General features: G+C 38.6%; 1 protein-coding gene across 2 annotated transcripts in view; it reads left to right on the forward strand.

The window, feature by feature from the left end:
• Window positions 1-19,756, forward strand: part of si:ch73-72b7.1 (netrin receptor UNC5C) — a 184,830-nt gene that overhangs the window by 120,442 nt on the left and 44,632 nt on the right. For both annotated transcript variants that reach the window (XM_035658423.1, XM_035658422.1), the window contains exon 5: window positions 19,115-19,295. In XM_035658423.1, coding sequence (XP_035514316.1) covers window positions 19,115-19,295 — 181 coding nt within the window. The remainder of the gene's footprint in view (window positions 1-19,114; window positions 19,296-19,756) is intronic.

Raw genomic sequence — 19,756 nt, forward strand, 5'->3', positions numbered from 1 at the left:
ACACACACACACACACATTTGGCCTCTAACCTGTCTTGCAGTGACCATAGATGTCACTTTTTGTGAATGACTTTCTTTGTTCACCGGTGTGGAATAAGTCTAGACACATGCATTTGTGTAATTACTCGTGCGTGTGTATGGGTGTGTCTCAGTGTGCGTCAATGACTTTTTGTGATGCAAATCTTAGCAGACTTTTCTGTCAGAAGGCATCAGTGGCGTGGTGTGGCCAAAACGCTAACGGCTACCTCACTCTTGCACTCAAAGGATACTGTACACACACACAGTACAGTACATTTCAGTCCCCGAAGTCAACATTGTTAATGTGTCGTATGATGGCGTTTACTAGCAGAATCTATCTGGAGGTTATAACATCTGTGCCGGTGGAGTGCTTTAAATGGACAGTGAAGGTGACAGTGTGAATTAAACTGTCTAACAAATAAGACATGCTCTCTTCCTGTGTCCAGAGATAGAAGTAGATCTATTGAATTCCTTTAGCTGTAAACTGCTTTCACATCTCATTGCAGCTCAGTGTTCCTCTGGGCCTCAGAAACAACTGTATTAAATACTGCAATATAAACTATTTGCTAGTTCTGAATACATCCAAATTATGTATTTAGACCGAGTATACTACCAGTTCTAGTATCCAAAGCTCTGTCAATGGATTTAGAGATGAAATTAATCCTGAATGGCATTTGCTGGACTTTCTTAATAAATAGAATCGAATGAACCTGACTGAATAGGAACTGGAATATAAATTGTAATACTGAATAAAGCATTGGATCTTTCTTTAGCTTTATAAAATGTTTTGATCACCCCACCAGAAGTATTAACGTCATTTTCATCCCGGCCCTTCTCTAGAGAAACACACGTGTGTTGGTGTACCTATGTGAGTGTGTGTGTTTGTAAGTGGGTTTGCGTGTGTATGTTTCTGTGCACAAAAAACAATTTATGTAATGCTGCTTCCCCAATAGATCCTTACCTTAATCCTCTTTGAGCTAGCATAGTAAGCCCCACGGCTCATCTCCCATCACATTTTACCTTGATCCTCAACCTCTGTCAGAAATCATCACCGTAATCCACAGATTAGTCAGCAATCTCTTTTTTATTCTGACTAGCGAGGTGAATTATTGAAATGGTGTTAAGATTATTAAAATGCTGTTGCGATGGTCTATCACTGCAGGGCAATTTACAAATGGGGCAGATGACGAAGAGCAGCTTTTGTGTTGTTTTTCAGTAATAAATGTATCGTGGTTGGTTGTTGGTGATGTAGAGAGGGATTGTGATCATTATCTAATGAAGTGTGTACATCGCCACATGAATGGACACACACATAAACACACATACAGTATGCTTTATCTCCTTGACTCCTGTTATTGTATAGCAGTGCAGTCTTTTATAACCACTTTGTATTTTAGGAGCCTTGAGTGTCTTTTCATCCAGTGATAAGCCATGTCAGTAAATTCAGGCATTAGTCAGATCCCACTCTAAAGCCAGCAGACTGTGCAGAACTGCATTGGAGATGTGTATTTTCCATTGCAGAGTCTCAGCATCAGTTATCAGACCTCCTCGCTTGTTTTATTCTATTGACTGCTCTCTCTCTCTCTCTGTCTTTATACAGTCATAAAATGAGTGTATATGTCGCTTGTTTTCTCAGTTCAGTTCCATTCGGTTCCAATCACTGGTTCTGTCTAGACTGAGAGACTCAAATGTATAATATTTTTCTTTCATTCTCCATTTCTTCCTTTTGTCATGTAATGCTGATTTCAGAGCACATGCATTATTTGCAGATTATTATATCAAACTTTTTGTAAAAACTCTAAACCCAGATGTTTTTCTTGGCTTTCTCACAAGTGGAAGGAGTTCTGCTATTTCAGCCCTCTCAGTGACTGTAACTGCCAGCCCTTACAGTACATTCCCCCCCTTAGTTTCTTGGCCATTTAAGGAAACTATCAATCAAAATTCAAACAGGGAAGCTTCTCATTACATAAAGTCGCCCTGTGTTTTGTTTCTCAGAGGAGGACAGGAAGTATGCAGACCAGTGATCATATGTAGTTTTAGTTCTCTGAGGTCTGAGGTTTGAGTCTTTTTGAAACTAGCACTTTGTTCTTTGTGTGTGTGGTATGTAGAGGGTTGAGTTGGTGCTTGAATCAGAAGTATGAGAGCAGGAGATAATGAAGGCGTTTGTGTAGATTGCCCCGCACACCCTCTAAATTAGGAGGACCTTTGTGCTCCCCTTTCATTATCTACTCAAAGTCTTTGGCAAACACTATAGGATAGTCCGCCTTTGCAATTAACCCCTTTTTTAATGTCTTACTGGCGGTGACATGGAAAGAGTATTAAATGTGCTGGTGTTGAAATGCTGACCCTTCCCTCTGTGTTTTTTTAAATGAATGCTTATTTGTTGGTTGTTTTCAGTGAGGTAACACATTTTCAGTGCCTTCAAGGAAAACCTCACACCGTTTCCCATCTCAGCCATTTTCTGTTCATGGTTGTCCATTTTGGTCTTCTGTTTCCATTTCTCAAACTTTTCTGTGCCCCTTTGTCTCTCTCTCGCTCTCTCTCTCTCTCTGTGTGTCTTTTTTTCACTTTGTCTCTTTCTGTTCCTATTGCTGTCTCTCAGTCTTCCTCACGCCCCCTGTCTTTCTTGACATAGTTCCGAGACAAAGCTGTGGATTGATGGTGACATGACTGTGTGGAGTGTACTGCATTGTCAGGCAGCTACCCGTGCTGCCCTCGGCAGTCCTGACAGTGTTGTCATGGATGAATGAACACACTGTTTTGACACAGGGTGCGACAGTGTCAAATAACAAATCTCTGCTCTGTTCTGTCAAGTTGTTAGACCTTGTAAGTCTTTTAGGACTTTGAAAGTTGTGCACATGAGCCTGTAACATTTATAAAAGGTTTCTGAGTATTTCCGTATATATTATTCTAATACAATTGACATATTAGAAACTTATTTATGAAATAATTTAGAACCTAATAATAGTTCTGTCATATTGCTGGCAAGAGTTGTGATATAATAATACTTAACTACTAAAGCAATTGGGACAGTAAATTCCTCAATTGGGACCAAGACTGAAAAAGTTTAATAAGCCAGGGCTTTGAATAATTGCTACCAATTAATTGCTTTTCACTCACATCACTATTCAGTTAAGTAGTCTTCAGCGAGTTACTAAAGGAGGTCATTGTCAGTGCAATTAATATTTTTATAAATGGGAGTGTGTTGATAACAGAACATTATCAGATGATGACCGTGTCATCTTTGTGGAGCAGATAATATGTTTGTAATGATATGTGATCTTCTACTGACTGATTGTTAAATCTGTTATATGATGCAGTCCTCCATTTAACACTATGTAAAATGTGTTTGATGGTGTGAAATCTAATATGAGTAAATTTTTGCTGAGCTGTATTAACTACAATACTGCTTACAACCTGGAATTGTATTGAATCATCAGCTTATCAAACACTCTGCCAAAAAACTCTTGGCACTATTGATGTTTTGCTGATTTCGGAAGCATAAAAGCATAATTCTTTCAAAGGTAGATGGCTATAGGATACTTAAGTGTGTCCTTGCAGATGCCAATGTATAGCACTTAGAGAAAGGATGCTCCTATAGTTCTCAAGGGAACCATAAATACAGAATATGACGATCATCTTGTGGTCGTCATAATGCATCTCCGGTCTCTTTTTGTCAGTAAAAACTGTAAAATCATTACTGCAGTTTGATGCATAGCTACTATATGTAAAACTGTGTTTTCAAATATGTGGTATTGACCAAGGCAGGTTAATTATTCTGCTTAAAAAGGTGTTTATTAATGGCTGAACACATTCAGCTTCATATAGTAAAATATTATTTATATTTGTTTATATAAAAATGTGTATGTAGACAAAATGAAATGCTTGCAGGTTAGAAGCATACTTAAGCGTAACTTACTCACCAAAAAAGAACAAGAACAACTCTGCTGAAATAATAATTAGTTGGTTACTCCAACAATATCCATGGAAAGCATGGCAACTACATTCTTAGTTAAGTTTTGGGAAAGATCATTGTCATGGTTACATTTTTTGAAAAGCCAACATTAATTAATTGTTGAACTAAGAAGAAAAACTACCTCAGACCTGTCAAAGTCAAATGTATTGCACCCCAACCTCTGTGCACTTACTACATAAAGGACACTTAATCTCCTCCATTTGCACAGAAATTTGGCAATGGACATAAATTGTGTACTCCAGAATTTCCCAGTCTGAATGTAATTGAAAGGAGCTCTTGTTTTTAAAGTACAATATTTTCCAGCAAAGGCACTACCTCTTTGTGTTCTGTCTAAATTGGTTTTTGTTTACCATGTTCATACTTCATACTGTACATCCTTCGACAAAATGCAACACTAACAAACAGGGAGGTCTCCAATAGTTCAGCTGACCCAGCTAATAAAGCAAAGCTGATTTTGTTATTGGGCGGTTTTAATAACACTGGAGAGCTGGAGAGTCAATTAAAAAGGATTAGCATGCCCCCAATCAGCTCAGAGCCTCTTCATGCTTTAATGATTATGGAGTGTCATCAGCACTCCTACACTGTACAGTGAATCAGCTTTGACATGCACACACACACATACACGCAACATGTACGTAAATGCCTGCACACATACACAACTGTGTGTTTAAAAAAGTAATGAAAGGGTCAGCTTCCCACTCTTAACACATTCATATTCAATTTGATTTGTGTAATGTTCACAAAAGCAGGTTGTATTATATGTATTGTGTACAAAAACAATATAGAATTTAAAATAATTTAAAAAATAGTAAAGAAGAACATAACATCTTGTTAAAATATTGTGATTTTATCATGAACTCTGTTTGTAATGACACCACTGATTGTTGAGTGACATTGAAGACGATAACAAGGCTTGAACATGTATTTAAATTTTTTTAAACTGCACTACTAAAATAACCGGACAAGGCTAAGACGGAAGCTGATGGAGAGCGGGTCTTTGCTGATTGCCCGGAGTATGTGAAGGACTTTTGAGGACATATCTCTGGGAGCAGAGTGAGAGATGAGAGTCGAAGGGTAACTGCAACTGCAGGTTTACTTAACCTTAAATAAAAGGGCAGCAAGAAATTTTTATTCTTTACTGTAATTACTGTGCAGTTGCAGAATTAGCTCAGGATTTTTAGGTAGACGGCTCTACTTGCCAGAAAAACATTCCTTCAAAGATGAGTCAGACATTGCAGGTGTTTTCAGGTCATAATGCTGAAACACTTAAATGCTCTTTAGCACTTTATGTCATGTAGTTTCTTTTGCACACTGTCCCACTACTTTATCCCCACTGTTACTTTCTTCTTTATTTCTTTCTCCTTGCCCCCCCCCACACACACTCTCACTCTTTCCCTTTTCTTCCCCCCCTCCCTTCTACATCTTCTGCTGTTGCCATTAGTAATGTTATAGTACTTAGTGAACTGGAGGGTACAGCAGGAAATACAAAATACATCACTGTCCAGAGATATAAAGAAAGCAACAGAGACACACATATACAGAGGGCTTCAACACTTTTACCGCATTGACCCGTCACCATGTTCTATAATTTACCAAGCTGTCAATCATTTCAACAACTGGCTCACAGCAAACGAGGAAGTCAGTTAGGCAACACACTGCCTTTAAAGACTTGAGGAAACTCCATAAAAATCTCCCTATGAGCACTTGCTATGTCTGCTTAAGTTTCGGCATTAAATTCATTATTTTTTGTTGCAGTACGGGTCGTAGTAGTCGTTGTCAAAATTGTTTCTTTTGTTATGTGGATATTTTGTGTGATTATCCACTTCTGTGTGTTCAAACCATTGAATAAATCAAACTTTCACGATCAAACGTTTGAGAGTGTCGTTTCTGCACTTTGTTCCAGCGTCTATCTGTGTCATTTTATTTTAGCTATTTCTCATGAAATCTGTGTGCTGCAAAGTACCTCCAGGTATTTCCTTGTGACATCCAAGGCTTTGCAGATTATAGACAAGAACACAAAGTACAGCATGCTATATTAAAACAGAGGAAAGGACATGTTTAATTTCCTAACTTTCAGTTCCTCTAGCACAGAAATGTTTCCCTTTTGAACTTTTCCCTGGTGATATTTGAGGTGTTGATTCCGATTCTAGCTGTTAGTAGGTCAGTGTCTGTTTTGGGAAATGTTCCCCCGACATGTCTGAGCTGTTGAGTGGATTTGGATGTTTTTCGTCTTGCCTCTTCCGCTAATGATTTGAGCCCAGGGTCTCATTTCAGCATTTCATCCCCTAACACTCTCACCCCAAACTGTCATTTCTGGGTTTTTTTTTCTTCTTCTCCCATGATCTACCCCTGCTGCTATCACAATCCTCATGCATTTTCATCCTTAGAGCTCCAAGTCTGTGTGGTTTTCTATTTACTCAATTTGTTTGTGTGATCATTCCTTTTTCTTTTTTGTTCTGTCCAGTTGTCCTGTATTCCTTCTTTCTTATCAGTTCTTGGTTCTCAAAATGTTTTAGAAATGAAAACATTTTATTTTAAATTTTGACCATGATAAAAGACATAATTTTATAATCAGACCAGTGCAGCCTTGAAATGCTGATGTAAATATCCAGCTAAAAGTAGAACGTGTATGCACCATGAAATGGTGGTGCTGGTGCTGACCTCCCAGGGACCCTAAGCAAAATTCTGCTTGGGGGTCCCCCAACCTGACCCATAAACCCTGTAAACTATCTGCCATTGACACACAGTCACACCTGACATTTTAGTATAGTTTAAACCTATTCTATTAGAAACGTGTGCTGTGATAACTTTTGTTATGAATTAGCACTATACAAATACAATTGAATTGAAATGAACTCTGTATCTGTAATGAACAGAATGAGGTATAAACAATTTTTTATTTTTTTTTAAAGTTTATTAAATAGAATATTTTCTATAGAATATTAAGTGAATGTTAACATTGTAAAAAATAGAAGAAATCAATTATATTACAATTATCAAATGTAATAAATAGTTGTATTTCACTCTCACATTTGTCAGGCACAAAGTCACAGAACAGCCTTGGAAGAGCTGCACTGTCCAGTTACAAACAATGACAGCCGCTTTGACATGAGGGGAGGCCGGGCCATATATGCACAAACTGGCTGTGCTACCAGTGAACAAGTCAAATTTTACATTAAGAGAACCATAGTCCTTCCACCCTCAGCACAAATTATAAACAGTCAGTAACTTTAGCGGTCTCGTGTCTCAGTGGGAATGGCTTTGCTCCCTGACCCTCAGGTCCTGACTTGCCTGCCTCTTGGGTGTCCCTACGCCTCCCAAAGCTCTTTGCCTACCTGTTTGTCTTTCCAGAGCATTTCCCTGCTACACATTGCCAACCTCAGGCATCATATTAGACATACTTTCTCTTATTTCTCTGTAATGGAATTTGTTTTAAACCCAGAATATTCGTAGCCCCTTATCTCTTTGGCTGAAAGCTCTAATATAGGGAGGAGAAATAATTGAATATATCCAGAAGGAAAATGTTAATTTGTCGTATTGTTTTTTTTTTTTTTACAATAACTGAATTTAAAATAATTATTTATACTGTGAAGTATTAGACTTGTGAATATTGAAACTATATTTTGGAATAAAAGTGGTCAAAAAAGTAATTGAATTAAGATAGTCCAACACATTTGGCTCACATTTAAACCATCTGTTTTGGCCAGCTTCATTAATTAACCATGTTTTCAGTGTCCGCCCAACTTTTTCATACCTGCATTGAGTATACATTTTTTATTTCCTGGAAATAAATTTATTACAAAGCAGTTTTAATCAAAAACGTGCTTGTTGGCTGATTTTTCACCTGGCAATATTATTTTATTGAATTGTCTGGCAGGAAATAGTTGGAAGCATTGGGGCTTCAGTAAATTCAATATCACAACTCTTTGTTAATACATTTCTCTGCCAAGCCTCAAGCCTTCCTGCGTTGCTATCTGTCTTATGTGCTCTCTTCCACTTCCAAGTCACCAGCCTATTTCTCTGCCTCCCTCACTTTTTGCACATCTCTTTTTCACATTTACCCATGAACCACCTGCACCATGTGTCAAACCTGCAGCCCATCTATCAGTCCTCCACAGTGGTAGCCCATCTCTGTAATGCCTAAGAGAATGGTTGGGAAAGTTAACAGTAGCTGGAGTTACTGGTGGATTTTTACACACACACACACACACACACACACACACACACACACACACTACTCATGTTTTGACATAAGGACTCCTGGGAAAAATATTACCCTCGCCAACTTCCTCCTCCTTCGTCCTTTTCTTAATTTTCTTTTCCTTCCCTCTCTCCCCTGCATTCCTCACATGACTTTTACTTTCCTTCTCTTGTTTTCCCAAGTGTTGGGCCTAATGGATTACCCCAGTATATCTTTCCCATCTAGTCTCTCCGCTCTCCAGCACCACAGTCTCATTCCCCTCCATCCTTCTTTCCCTAATTGTTGACATAGCATGTAAATTCCACATTGCCCCGTCTCTTCCCCAGTCTGCCTCACCTCCTCATTACCTTTTCATTTGTCCTTTTTCTTCCATTTCATACTCACTTCTTCTCCCTATTTGTTGACATTGTCAGGTTAGCTTTAATGGATCACCCACAGCTATCTGCTTCTAGCCTGCACTCCCTGTTTCCTGATCCTCCTCCACCATAATCACTGCCTCCCTAACTCTCTATCTTTCTTTCACTCCTTCACCATTGCTGTGGAAATACCTTTTCTCTATCCGACCCTCTCTCGAGATTGTTCCCCATCCATCTTTCCCCCTCTCTGTCTCTCTCCACTCTTGAATGTTGACATGAGAGGGTGAGTCTAATAGATCACTGTGAAGCATCTGCACCTGTGTTAAATCTCAGAGGTAACACACACTGTGTGTGTGTGTCTGTGTGTATCTGTGTGTCCATGTCTGTGCATGTGTGCACCCTAGAGAAGCCAATGCAGGCTTTCTGTTCAGCACATCTGTGACCTCCTTTAGTGCTGAGCAACTTCCTTGTTTTTCCTCTTATCTCCTCTCCTCTCCTCTCCTCTCCTCTCCTCCATTTCACCTGCTTCGACTTGTGTGCCCTTTTCCTCTTTCATCCTCTGCTTTCTATCATTTATAAGCTTACATTGCAGAAGCCATTAACTTTGTTGCTTTATTTTCAGGGACATACTGTAGTAACAAATGATTTTAGTTCTTCAAAAGCACATGTACTGAATCTTGCAAAACAAATGCTGGGTTGTGATATAATGCAAAGACATGATATTTAGAGTCACATTCACAAGCACAAGTCACAGCTGAGTAAAATTATACTCATGTATCATATGTGCGTGCCATACATCATTCAGTGGAAGTGTACCAAGGTGCAGTGGAGTAGTAGGTTATAAATAGGCCTCTGTAGGCTTGTCCCGGTCCAACTGGGTGTCCTCCGATGTCCCAGTTCTGTCTGTGTGGGACACCTTGGAGAGCACGCTGCTATTCCTCACACTCTGCTGCACATTGGGGATTCTTTCTTTAATATACATGCTTCTTCCTCAATGCCCAAGTAATTCCTAGTGGTATACGACTCTTTTAAGAACTAAGTCGTGGTTCTACTTATGTGCAAGACCACTGAGAATTCTCTGGTCTCGCCCACACTTTCAATTATTTTTTTCTTTTTTGGGGTTTCAGCACAGTGTAGCATATTATACACATTTCTGTTCCTTTTAATTATACACTGTGAGAGTATGCTATAGACCGTACACTTTTTAACTTAATTGTCCTCTAATGTTGAGAAAAGCTATTACAGTGCATATCTACATTTTCTACATTTGTTGCAGAATCAGCATTCTTTTTTACATGCAAATGACAAATAATTAGTCTCATATGATATGGAAGTATGTTATGGTACAATCTTTAGGGTAGCCTTTAGCGCAAGCCTGTTTGTCTGTCTTTCTTTGTAGATTTGTTGAATCAATGCCTGTATGACAGTGTAGGAGTAAAAATGATTGAAATAAAATGTGTTCTTAATTGATTTATGAAATAATAAATGTAGTAAAAACTCACAAAAAAGCTGCAACAGATAACTCACTTCAATTTGCTTTTTATCAAAGGTGTCTTTTAGAATATCAGTGTGGGATGATTGTCGATGGCGACCCAGTTATGTCAGTGTAGTTAATTGGGTCTTTATGTCACTCGCCTGGATCTAGTTAATTAAGCTGTCAGAGCCTCTGAAGTCCCATGTTGGCATGCACACCCATAGGCACAGACACACTGACATCCACACACACCTCACCCACATACATCCTCTATATACTGTATGTGTGCACATGTAACCTTATATTGACCTGCACAATCTGCCCAGTCTGCCCAGTCCTGGCATGTATTGTTTTGTATTGGGGTTGGTGGCTATAGTAAATTCCCTGCAGCAGCAGTGGGCAGCAGGATTGTCCTAATCACATCCCAAGTGTAGGGAGGATGCAGACAGAAACACCAGGACATATGGCCAATTAAGACAGGGATGTGAAATGGCACAGATAGACTGTAGGTGACTAAAAACCACACTTCCCACTATCAATGTAATTCAGGGGCAAGGTTATTATTAACAACTGTTCCTGACTACTGCTTGGACATTGATGCTGCTCTTGAATGTAGCCTTGAAACAAATCAATTTCTTAACACTGTATTTGATATATTTGTCTGTCTAGACGGTTTGTGCTATTTTCTTTTGTTCATCTGGCTCTTTCAATAATATCTTCCTGTTGTTTGTCTGTTTATAAGCTTATGTCAGCCTGTCTGACTTTTGTCTGAGACGGCTTCTCGTCAGTAGTTTTTGCTTCCTTATTACATTCGTAAATCATGTTTTTAAACAATTCACAACCCAACTCCCGACTGTTTGCCCATGTCTCTTTATGTCTCTCCTACTCAGTTCTTAAACATCTGAGGTGAACTTTCCTCAGGCAGGACAGTCTTGGAAATATATTCAAAGTTGGGAACATGTTGCACTTAAGTAATTTTGGAGTTTATGTGGAAGCGCATGGACCAAAACTCAATGCCTAGAATAGAAAGGAAGATGGATTTTGTTTGATTCACAGTAAAGGATGACTAACAGGAAAGTGCAGATAGAGGAAGAGGGTGTTACTGTAGTAGAAGTGGGAGTTAGGTGTAGCCCTTGAAGTTGAGAGGACAGTTATTCCAGAGGTTTTGTTGGCACCAAAATGTAGCCATTTGTATTTGTTAGAATGCTACAAATTGGCAGGTACGGGGATGCCAAGAAGTAAAGTGAGCAAGAGAAGAGTCCCAGCAGTGTGGAGGAAGAGGAATGAACACAAACACACACCATGGGTTTGCACTTGGTTATACACACACACACACACTGTCTGCTCTCTGCAACTCTTATTTGTTTCATCTTGTTTTTCCAAATCAATGGTTGCCACCTTTGCACTTACAAATTACAGTACGTCAGTGGTAATCTTGGAAAACTTGCATTTATAACTATATTATATTGTAAGCACATTTTTGCTGCAAGAATAAATGTGTGTGGTGTCAAAGCTGTCAAATCAAGTAAGAACATAAAGGGAAAGTTATGAGAATACGTTCTATAGCCTCAGTAGGATCTATATAAGATAGCAAAGTTCCTATTACTGTGACTGTGCTACTAGCTATTGGGATGTATTCACAATGAGACAACAAATTGAGAAGCAAAGCAAAAACAGTTTTAGGTGTCTTTATAGACAAACTGTAAATTATGTATCGTTCTACATTAGGGATGTATATTAGCAAGAATCTGGTGATTACAATACTTATCACGATACGGGGGTTACTTTTCAGTAATACTGTATACAGTAATAAAATGTTAATTTTGGGGTGCCCTGGTAGTTTATCCAGTAGAGCCTTTGCCCAAATCACTAAGGATAAAATCCTTAACCCAGCAGCACAGGTTTGATTCCAACCTGTGGCCCTTTGCTGCATGTCGTCTCCTCTCTCTTTCCCGAAAAGCCCCTAAAAAAGTTTACTTTTTTATAGAACCAGAACAGTGGGATCTCATTTGTATTCATCACAGTCTCTGTAGCATCCTACATCATAGCCCTTAGTTTATGTTTACAACACTGCTATCTAGCAGTTTGTGAATTAAATTAAGCTTTAGCTAAGAGTATTTCAGTCCCTTGTGCTAATAACTGGATCAGAAATCAAAATGATCTTAAACCACAATTATCTCTTATTTGATTTGATTTCAGGCAGTCAGATCAAGTGATGCCTTTTGACCGCCATGAATAAAGACTTCCTGTTGTATCATTGTAGTTTATTTTGTTACATTTAGACTCTTGATTTCAGTTTGAGTGCTAAGTGTATTTGATACTGAAGGAAGCGATTTTAGACAAATTGTTTTCACTATTCAATTGTTTTTTCACCATGATGGTTACTCTCATGTAATTGTTTGAAACAACAAAGTCCTTTTGTTCATCTTATCACAATGAACTAATTGTTTTGTCTAATATCAATACTCACACACACACACACACAATGTCTTCACCATATTCATGTGCGCTGTTGAATTAAATTTCTATTAGCTTTCCTCGATTGAGTTTGAAGATTGTTGATTAGCCAGTAATGGCCTTTGTTACTGCACTAATGAATAGCTTGATTACTATTCTACTTAGCTACACATCAGGAGGCGGTTAATGTGTGTGCGTGTGTGTGTGTGCGGGTAGGTGTGTGTGGCATTTGTTGGTATTATCCTCCTATAAAAACAGACAGTTATAGCCGATTGTCTGGGTTTGTGTCAAGAAAGCTGATGGCAGCAGAAGAGAAAGATAGATGTCTGCTCTGCCAACACTCATCTCTCATTCTCTCTCTCTTCTTTTCCTCACTCGGTCTGTGTATATGCCTCTCAATATGTTCTCTCCCACCTGCTCTCTTTGTCCAGCCTCTCAGTCAATCCGCTATTGTCTTTTTCTTAATTCCTCCATCCCCTCCACCTCTTTGTCTTTTTCTGACCCTTTCTCATCTGTACCCTTTCTTTATGTTTCTTGCCTTCCTGCTTTAAAGTCCTTCCTCTCTCCTTTCTTGTTTATCTCTCTCCCAGTTTATTTTATGCTGACTGGGCTGACCGGGCTCTCGAGAACTGGGTTGGCATGTTTTATTTTGTGTGTGTGTTTGCATGTGTGGCTTTGTTAATATGTCTGTGTGAGCATACGTGCATGTGTGAGTGTTTGATAATGGAAACAAGCATGCCAATTATGGTGATGGCTCTCTAGATGCCAGTCAGAGCCAATAATAATGAGTGTGGCACATCTGGCAGTGGTGTGTGAATGTGTGGTAGAGAGAGTAGGGGGTGTGTATAGGAGGGTGTTATGAGAGGACATGCATGAGTCACATAATAAGTCACACAATAAAGCAGTTTAAATCTTAAAGTTTGGAACCATTTTACTATCAGTGCATCATAACTTTCCCAACACATACAGCTGATACCCTTTTATTTTGCCCCTGCCCCAGAGTCTGCCACTGTAGTCGCATTATGACACTGAAATTCCACACCAGATAAATTTTTTTATGACTGTACTGATACACTCATGGCAGTGATGTGAATCCATAAGTTCGACTTCAATGAACATTGACGTGGGAATTCAGGTTGTCGACCAACAGAACAACATTTTAACAGTGCTGTCCTTTGAAAGAGCTGTCACAAAGTACAATCCAAAATGAAAGAAGCTCTAGACGTAGCTAATTCATTTTTTGGTTAAAAAGAAACCGGATCATTTGTTTACCCATAATATCTATTCACTATCCATGCATAGCAAATAAAGCATGACTTATGTTTCAGGTTACTGTATGTTTAGGCTCTCAAAGCACTTGGTTAGAGGTTGTCTATACGAAGTTCACTTACCACTGGATGTCACACTAGAGCTCCAGCATCCAACAATGGTCCAAAAATAAAGTATATTAATATCAATTCTAGGAGACAGAGTTGCATAGGTAGACATTAAATTAAGGAGGAGAAAGCAGCTTCACATGTAACTCAGAGGCAGTCTTTTTATTTTTATTTTTATGAATCAGTGTTTTGGTGCATCTCGTCTGCTTAAGGCTAATTCCTTTGGATGATTCAGACAAATATGTGCCAAACTGATTCATAAAACTATAAATAAAACTCATTGCATTGGAGCTATTAGTGTGCAGCTCTCCCTTTCTTTACTCAATAAAATAAAATGCACTGCAAAAGCCCTGTGGTCAGTTGACACAAATAGATTTTAACTCAGTCGTAACTCTTGTCTGTCTTAATTGTCCCTTCTCTGTCTTTGTCCTCTAATATCCAACAACTCAGACTCAGCTTGCTATGAAATGAGGCGAAAAAGCTTGCTAGAGCGGGTGGTGGTGGTGGGGGGGTTGGGATTATTAAAACCTGGATGGACACACAATGCACACTCCCCGCCCACACATAGGTAGAGTAATCACTACAGGAGCTCTTTAACCCACTCATCTGTGGTGTTATAGGAATACAGATAATATAGCTAATCAAGGAGATAATCCTCACTGACGGACATATTAACACTTGAGTGATTCACAGGCACACACACGCAGTACAGCTTGATTTCCCTGCCTGTCCTTGATTGAAGAATCTGTTTTATTGTAACTGGTCTATGTTGTGTTTGGCGATACTCTTATTGTGTATCTGTTTGTTTGTTCCTGCTGCTGCTTTGAAAAATTAATGTTGTGATTCAGTGGCAGATTCTATCCATAGGGCCTGTATCTCTGCGCTGTTATCAACTCCCCTATGAGACTCTTTGTAGTGGCTCTACAAAGCATGTCATATTTTAGCATTTGTCATAGATATTCTTTGCTTTGTTATCTCACTTCTTGCTCTGTGGTCTGCCATTTGTTTTGCTTTTGCAAGATTTACACTGTGTTTCTCTTTGTGACACAGTGTGACTATGATGTTCCTGCTCCCAGTAGCAGATATGTGGCAAAGCTTTGCGTCGCGAAACATTTTGTGCTGCTCTCCAGTGCAACAAAAGGGAGTATATATCTCTATATCTTGGCCTACTTTTATCTTGCACTGCATGCGGCCATGCCTTTGTTCCACTGCCAAAAAAAGATGCATATCTCAATAGATACATTACACTTTTCTGCTGCCTTGATATGGCACAGCAGGAGAAGGGGCATTTGTCCTTAAGTTGTAAGTAAATAAACATATGGAAATGTTTACATATTTGTATATTGCAGTATCCAAGCACTGCAAGCAAGTGTATTATTCAGAACTGACGAAATACAAATCTGCTTTTATCTAGTATTCATAGGCACAAGGTTTGAAATATACCTGTAGTCACATTAATGTCTCAGTCACTGGGTCAAGCAGAAAGACAACACGAACAAAGTGTGTGTGTAATTGATCAGACAAAGCTTTTATCCCTTTGAAAAGAAAGCTATTTGATTTTTTGTGTCTAAAGAACAAAAAGAATGGACTCTTCTTGAACCGTTTTTTAAAATCCTGTTACAGTTAAAACAGAGGACAAGAGTATTGCCTATGTTTGTGTATGCGCAAGTGTGTCAAAGTATTGTGTGTGTGTGTGTGTGTGTGTGTGTGTAGGTGTGTGTGTATGTGTGTGTATGTGTGATCACACACTGTAAGCATTTAAAGTATCTCCACACAGGCATGTATAATGTCATTATTTAATATCTACACCATGGCAATAAAAAAAAGGTTTATGGGTGTTGGTGTGTGGATGTAGGTGTGTGTAGGGGTGTGTGTGTGTGTGTGTGTTTAGTGGTGTGTGGATAAAGTGAGAGAGACAGGTGATGTGGGGGCGAGAGTTAAAATAACAAATACACATTCTCCCCTGGGGTTGGCTTGATCCAATCAGCCACCCTCTGCCATTTACACACACACACACTCTCTCTTACACCAGCTGTGGCTAATGATGCGGTGGCAGTGGCTGTATAGCCACCACATGTGGTCTCTTTGTCTGAGCCCAGCAGAGCACACATCACTCTCACATGCTTCAACCTTCTGGCATCATCAAAGACTGCGGCTATTTTCAGTGCATCATCATACAAGAGCTTATATAGCTATTATTAATAGGCTGCCAATAACGGCCTGTATTACTAGCATATTTAAGCTGGGAAATGATCTGATTATATGTTGTGGAGCCAGTGGTGGAAGAAGTACTCAGATCCTTTACTTAAACCTACTACAAGGAGTTTTTAACTGGTTATGAAACAGTCTAAATTAGTATGTATGTATCAGCAAAATGTACTGAAAGTATCAATTCTAAGTGTTTTACTATTCTATATGATGTTTTTTTATTAATATTACTGTTGCATTAATGTCTATGTTGCATTTTAGTGCTGTAGTTGTTTAAGGTTGCGCTAATTCTAACTACTTTATATACAGTTGGGTAGTTTAACAGCATTGCATCATATTCTATGAAGTCATGTGTTTGTAGTGTTACTCTGCTGTGAGAACCATGTATCTCTAAAAAGTCAACTTTTCTGCTCAGAAAAACAACAATGGATCTTACAGCTAATCCAAGAGGGTTTATTTAGTTTAAGTAATAGGATAATTGTTTCAGACTATAAAGGAACACTTAACCCTTTATCAGAAAAATCACCAAACTTTTAAGATATATGGTTTTCACTGGACAGGAAGGGTTGTGTATATTGTAATCTAAAAAGTAACTAGTAACTAAAGCTGTCAGACAAATATAGTCGAGTATAAAATGTGTCTCTGAGATGTTGTGGAGTAGAAGCATAAAGATGCATACATTGGAAATACTCAAGTATCTTGAATTTTAAGTATAGCAGTTAAGTAAATGTTCTTGAGATAAGATGTCCCTTTATCGATAAATTCTAATTTGGCACAGCAGCACATGGAAATGTAGTGCAAAGAGTAGAAAAGTACAAAAATACAATAAAAATATAAAATAGAAAAAATATATACAATTGGTACCATTCCACTTGTGTGACATTTTGGGCAACAATCAAGTTTGCTGCACAAATTATAATAATTCACGAATTGATTGAAAACTGATTATATAATCTCTGCAGTTAAAAGTCACCTTTGATCAAATGCTGTTTGTTGTATGTAGAGAGTGAGAACGTTTAATTTATTGTTTAGTGTTAACAGTGCTAACTACTGAGCCACCATGCTCAACCCAAAAGAAAGCTTTTTTGTGGCTCTTCCCAACTGGCTCTGGCTAGTTGAAGCTACCAATTTGCGCTAACTGACTTAACCAGCTTACCTGAATAGAGTCGGGTCACACTTGCAGTCGCTCGGTGATATTGCACCCGGGATCATTTTCATTTTTCTTATCCAGTTTAACTTGTTTTATCTTTCACTCTCCTATATTCCATGTCCCCTGGGTTGTTGGTTCACGGCCAGCGTACAGATATTTTATTATGGTACTTTGCTCATCAAGAGGAAAATTCAGGTCATGGGTGAGACACTTGACTGTACGCTTTGAAAATTCAAAGTTGATAGGAAAACTTTGAGTCTGACAGTCATAGTTGTTTGTATTTTAGTTTTTCTAACAGTGTTTTGCTGAAGATAAATATTACGTGAGTAGTGGTGCTGAGCTGCATTCATTTTCACTTTGTCTATGTCAGGTTCATACGGTTATGTAGTCTGACCAATACGCTTTGATCTCTGAGAACGGGGTGAAACAAATGCAGTAGGCTATACTGTAAAAAAAAAGCCTTTTATTCTGTGCATGTCTGGTGTGTCATTTTTATGTGTAACCATAGTGCAGCTTATTCAACTATCCTGAGCATGAATGAATAAAAATCCATATAACACGCATTGCTTTTGCTTTGTGAGAGAGAGTAACTACACTATTTTCTACTTTTACACTACAAGGATAAACTCCTCACATGACCATGTGCACCGTGTATACATATGTTTTTGTTTATTTGTCTTTGCTTTTTTCTCCAGTATAACCTTTACTTTGTAATGGAAACTGAAAGGTCACACAGCATCTCACTTAAGATTGAGAATTCAGAGCTACAGTGAGCCCCATGGCCAAAGAGCACTGCCGAATCTTTAAAGATCAGAGAGAGAAACGGGCAGAATAACTGAGAGAGAAGAAGAATGACAGCCTGAGCCGGCAGTAAACTGAAGAATAACACTGAATTTCCTCTTTTCTGCATCTGAGATTTCCATTTCCTAATGCGAAGGGAGGAGGAAATTAAACAACGTGAATTAAACAACGTGGCTCGGACATTTATGTGCCTGCCATAAAGCTTGGACAGGCTGAATTTATGAAGGTTTGGACCAGTAAATACAGCACTCAGGAAATGTGATTAGGCTCATAAATAGGATAGTTTCCCACTGTTCCACCCTTCACCCAAAGTACCTTGCAAAAGCATATGTTCGGGACATTTTCCTCCTTTTCTACACTGCTACCCAGAGGTTGCATATTGGGGTCTGCTGTGGATGATGGTCTTTATTACTATTACCACTGTATGATTTCTGTCACCTGATGCATGAACATCTTTCGGTAGTTTTATTATTCATGATTACTATTATTTTCACATCATATGCCACAAGGTCTATTTATCTGCTCGTAAATGTTGTTTTTTATCTTATATTTGATATCTCAAACATATTGCTTTGCCTAACCGTTGAAAAACAAGATTACAACAGCATCCTATTAGAAGTACTTCCATCTTTTCTTTATTTGTAATCTTGGAAAAACAAGATTATACCAATACCCAGACTTGATTCTTTTAGTTTTGTTCTTTTACTCTCACAGAGTGACTGTTTTTTTTTTTTAGACGGAAGTGACTTTCAAACAATTTTTTCAATTTTGTTTCCCCATCATTCTACTCTTATAATTTTTCACAAGGTGGATCAGTTATGAAAACAAATGTATAATTTCCCTCAGATGGCAAGATCTAATGAAGTTGCAAAAAGCAAAGAACTTAAGTTGAATGAATAATTGTTTATCTGGTTGTATTTGTTTTTGGCTTATGGCAGGAACAAACTTTTCCACTGTAAATTCAGATAAGACATAGTGTTATGACACAATAACACAATTTACCTATTATAGTCTCTCTTTAGCTACATTGTTCTGATGGTCAAAGGTGTAGAGAAACTTCTATACTGACCTCATTCTCTCCTCTCTCTGTCTCCCAGGTGGAGTGGTTGAAGAACGAAGAGATAATTGACCCAGCGGAGGACAGAAACTTCTACATCACCATCGACCACAATCTGATCATCAAACAGGCACGTCTGTCTGACACGGCCAACTACACATGTGTGGCAAAGAACATAGTGGCCAAAAGACGAAGCACTACAGCGACTGTTATTGTTTATGGTGAGTTTGCATGCTTGCGACAGCATGAGTCTGGCCGTACATTGCCAAAAAATCGTGTCACTTAAAGCTTGAATTTTTCTAATTTAGATTATCTGTTTTCATGAGTGTATGTGTCTTTTGTTGTGTGTGTATAATGTTTCTAATTTTACTGATATGACACCTTTTTTAAATGCTAGCTGCAACCACCCGACAATGTCTCTGATCCGCCGAGCCAGCCCCCATCTGCCACATGAAATTAGCTCTACTGCATTGCCAACACACTCTCTTTGTGATTGGCCTGATATTCCAACATCACCCTTGACCTCACCCAATTAAAATCCACCAATCGCACCTTCAGTTCTAAATTAGAACACGTGGGCTTTCCAAATGTCTGCGCTTTCAGCCAAGAGTCCCACCACCAAATGAATTGTGCAGCATATGGCATGACAACAGCTGTGAAAAACAACAACAATAAAAAAAAC

Source organism: Morone saxatilis, unplaced genomic scaffold (genome assembly GCF_004916995.1).
Source record: "Morone saxatilis isolate NCDOM2014 unplaced genomic scaffold, NCSU_SB_2.0 Contig16, whole genome shotgun sequence".
In the NCBI taxonomy this organism is placed as follows: Eukaryota; Metazoa; Chordata; class Actinopteri; family Moronidae; genus Morone; species Morone saxatilis.